The sequence below is a fragment of the Cyprinus carpio genome, chromosome B3, assembly GCF_018340385.1.
Source record: "Cyprinus carpio isolate SPL01 chromosome B3, ASM1834038v1, whole genome shotgun sequence".
NCBI classification, from domain to species: domain Eukaryota; kingdom Metazoa; phylum Chordata; class Actinopteri; order Cypriniformes; family Cyprinidae; genus Cyprinus; species Cyprinus carpio.
In genome coordinates this window covers 20,709,656-20,713,591 of record NC_056599.1, presented here as the reverse complement: position 1 = coordinate 20,713,591, position 3,936 = coordinate 20,709,656, and the positions used below count along the sequence as shown (strand labels likewise).

Sequence of the window (3,936 nt, the reverse complement as noted above, 5' to 3'; positions counted from 1 at the left end):
TAAAAAAAACTAAATTTAACAGAATAATTCTTGGTGCACCCCTGATTGGGTTGGAGGAGCCTGTCTAATCATTTGACTCCACCCTCTTCACTCATCTGTCATTCATCTTCACGGCTGCAGTCTGCCAGGAAAGGATGGGCCAAAGCTCTGCAGGCAGAGATACGATGAGCTGGATTGAAAGTCAAAAATTGCTGTGTGGAAAGGGAAGTTTCAAAAAGAAAAGTTACTTATATGTGTATTTTATTTACCAGTCACTGAAATCTCTCGTATAGAAATAAATTCCACTTACAGACAGCAGGTCATTCTCCTCATGGGCGAGACTGGGCAGTAGTTGTTTTGTAGGCTTTTTCTCAGCCCATGTAAGGCTGTAGCAGACAGGGCTTTCTATGGGCCAGTCCTCCTCAACCGGCAATCCAATGACCCTGAGAGAGAGCGAGCATGCAAGACCACAATGGACCACAAAAAGGTGTAGTTGTTGGTTGCAATAATATTAACTGGGATTTGGAAATGCAAAGTATTTTGACTCACTCAAAGATCTTCTGCAGCTGCTGGATCTCCGTGAACCCACGAAACAAAGGCCTGGAAAAGGTGAGCGAGAAAGAGAAGACATCTCAGAATAAGAAAAGCGGTTTGTAAGAAGTTGAAAAGAAGTCTCTTATGCTCAGCAAGGATGTGTTTATTTGATCAAAACACAGTAAAAGCAGCAATGTTGTGAGACATTATTTATGTTATAAAAATATTATAAAAATATTTTCAAATAGTTATTCCTGTGGTGGTAAAGCTGAATTTTCAGCAGCCATTAATCCAGTCTGTAGTGACACATGATCCTTCAGAAATCATTCTAATATGCTGATTGGCAGCTCAAGAAACATTTATTATTATTATTATTATTATTATTATTATTATTACAAAAAAAACAGAAAACATATAAACTTATTAAAAATTTTGTGGAAACTTCATACATTTTTCAGGATCCTTCAAAGAATATAAGTTCAAACGAACAGCATTTATTTGAAACAGAAATATATTGTAACAGAATATAAATGTTATTACTGTCATTTCTTAAAAAAAAAAAATCTCCCTTCTAAATCCAAACTTTGGAACTGTATTGTATGTCAAGTTGTGACTTGATATCCATAGTATAAAATGTCTCTCTGAGCTCTGTTTTGCTCTCACCTTAAGAGAAAGAGCTCTGCAAAGATGCACCCAGCACTCCACAGATCCACTGAAGACATGTAACTGGACTGCAGCAGGACCTCTGGAGCCCTGTACCACAGAGTCACAACCTACACACATACAGTACAAATACATCACATGCAGGAGCTCACTACCACCTCACTTATTTCTGTGAACGTCAATCTGAGCTCCATACACATGGGGTGAGGGCGATATGGTAAGTATATATCCGGGCTAAACCGAAGTCTGCAATCTTGACCTCCCCTCGACTGCTCACAAGCACATTGTCTGGCTTCAGGTCCCGATGAATGACGGTGTTAGTGTGGAGGAAGTCAAGTCCGCTGAGCAGCTGACGCATCACATCCTATATAAAGAGAAAGGAAAAAACACATGAATCTATGCTCTAATCTTTAATTTATCCCATACAGTGTGACAATATTCTGTTTCACTGGGGAATGTTGTCACTCAAGGTGTATGTATTCATTCTGTATCTTCTTTAATGGGCTATCATGGTGGCAGTGTACAATAAATTTTTTGTAGCAAAGACTCTGAAATGTGACCCTGGGCCACAAAACCATAAAACAAAAATCATCATTCCCATTAAGGGTCATTTTTTAGAAATTGTAATTTATGAAACATCTGAAAGCTGAATAAATTGATCATCAATAAATTGCTTTCCATTGATGTATGGTCTGTTAGGTCTGAAATCTTGAGGGTGCGAAAAAATAATAAAGAATTTGAGAAAATGGCCTTTAAAGTTGTCCAAATGAAGTTCTTAGCAATGGATATTGCTAATCAAAAATGAAGTTTTGATATATTTATGATAGGAAATTTACACAAATTTCTTCATGGAACATGATCTTTACTTAATATCCTAATGATTTTTGGCATAAAAGAAAAACTGACAAGTTTGACCCATACAATCTATTGCTGGCTATTGCTACAAATATTCCTGTGCTACTTATCACTGGTTTTGTGGCCCAGGGTCACATATGTCTATGCAGAAATTGATTTTCAAAAAGAAACCCTTACTATAGTAAAATTGTGAAAACAGCTCTGGTGTTTCCTATTACTAATATGAAAGATTAAGTCGCTGCAAAATGAGAGGAGCAAAGTTAAAACCTTGATTTTGTCCCGGGCCAGGCCTTTTTCTGATGCTTTGCTGAGAAATGTGGTCAGATCCTGATCGATATACTCAAACACCAGTGTCAGGTCAAACTTCTCATTCTGCCATCCAGCTGATACATTCAGCAACCTAAAGAGCAATGGGAACATTCATTATGCTTTTCTAAAAGTATGTGGCATTTCTGACCGTTTCCACACTCACCTGACTATGTTGGGGTGGTTGAAGTGCTCTATTTTTCGCAGAAGAGCCACTTCTCGTATCACGAACTGAGGGATGCCAGACTCCGGCTCCTCGGGGATGTTGAGTCTCTTCACCGCTATGAAGCGCTGCTGCCCGCGCCTCTCTCGCGCTTTGTACACCCTCCCGTAGGCGCCCTGGCCGATTTCTGCCAAGATTTCATAATCTGAGCTCTCCCAGCAACAGCTGTCATCCATGTTTAGATCAGACCAGTCCCTCAGAGCGTGTTACTGCAAGAGACCAAAGTCATTGGGTGCTGAATAAAAAGATTTAGAAAATAGGGCAAAGCTTTTTAAAACGCTTTCAACTCTACCTTGGACTGTATGTCTTAAAATAACTGTTAAATTAAATAAATTATTATTAAAATTAAGTATTTATTAATGCATGTTGATTTTTTTTTTTTAAATGAGGACGTATCCCATCGACATAAGATTTGTTCGTAAACTTAAAAAAAAAAGTTTGCACGTGGTCTCACTGTTTAGTTTGCAAATTAAAATTAACCTGACTTGATTAATTAATTGGAACCTGTATAATATTTGACTTTTCCACTTAGCTTCAAGAGACCCGAATTCAGAAGCCATCACCGGTGACACGAGATTTATCCAAAAAACAAAGATATACATCTCTCATTAAAATGGTGTTTCTTGACAATTAATCTTAATTAATACCGCGCTAAGCGTGCACGTTGTGACACTTGTTCATATGGGTATACTCTCTTTCGAAGAAATAAAACTATAAGTAAATTAACTTACCTTTTCTGTCAGTGTCATCTAAAACCTTGACCAAGAAAATGATTGCCTGCTAATTTGGATCAATGAGAAGGATCAATAAGCGTTGTTTGCCATGATTTTAATAAAACCTCACCACATGCAGGGGTGTGAGATTTGCATCTGCAAAACCAACCAATGAGCAGCCCAGGATTGTTTTCTGGATATCCCCCATCTCATGTGATGTCAACCATTTAAGAAAACGTATCCCCAGGTGAAACGATTTTGTACATCTATGCGCTGTGAATACCAGCAAAAATAAATCATATATTGTATAAAAAAATAAATAAAAAACCTGTACCATGCAATGACCTTAGACATTAAAATATATGTAATATACATATACATATATATACATATACATATACATATATATATATATATATATATATATATATATATATATAGATATATATATATATTAACAATTTCGTTTAGGCCTGGTTAAGGATAATTAATTTTTAGATAAGAAAAGAGACATTTATTAAATATAGTATCTGCCATTTTGAGACCACACTGCCCCCTTGATACATACTGTACCACACAGTGATTTGTTGTTGAAATGAACATATTTATTCAGTAGGCACAAGCATCCATTGTATATTAATAAGCACATTTATAGGCAGGTTT

At 36.7% G+C, this 3,936-nt stretch overlaps 1 protein-coding gene across 1 annotated transcript; it reads right to left on the bottom strand.

Moving 5' to 3' along the window:
• Positions 1–3,446, bottom strand: LOC109051258 (cyclin-dependent kinase 6-like). The gene is made up of 8 exons (XM_042720191.1): positions 3,292–3,446; positions 2,504–2,769; positions 2,299–2,431; positions 1,373–1,540; positions 1,177–1,286; positions 529–579; positions 290–422; positions 1–191 (listed from the first exon to the last, which is right to left on the bottom strand). Exons 2-8 carry the CDS (start codon positions 2,734–2,736, stop codon positions 99–101), a joined length of 921 nt encoding a protein of 306 aa, XP_042576125.1. The 5' UTR covers positions 2,737–2,769; positions 3,292–3,446; the 3' UTR covers positions 1–98.
• Between the last annotated feature and the right edge of the window lie 490 nt (positions 3,447–3,936).

Coding starts and splice junctions, on each gene's coding strand:
- LOC109051258 (XM_042720191.1), bottom strand. CDS start 2,736: ATGGATGACAGCTGTTGCTGGGAGAGCTCAGATTATGAAATCTTGGCA. Junction 1,287..1,372: donor ATATCGCCCTCACCCCATGT/GTATGGAGCTCA, acceptor GTATGTGTGTAG/GTTGTGACTCTGTGGTACAG. Junction 423..528: donor CAGCTGCAGAAGATCTTTGA/GTGAGTCAAAAT, acceptor GCTCTCTCTCAG/GGTCATTGGATTGCCGGTTG.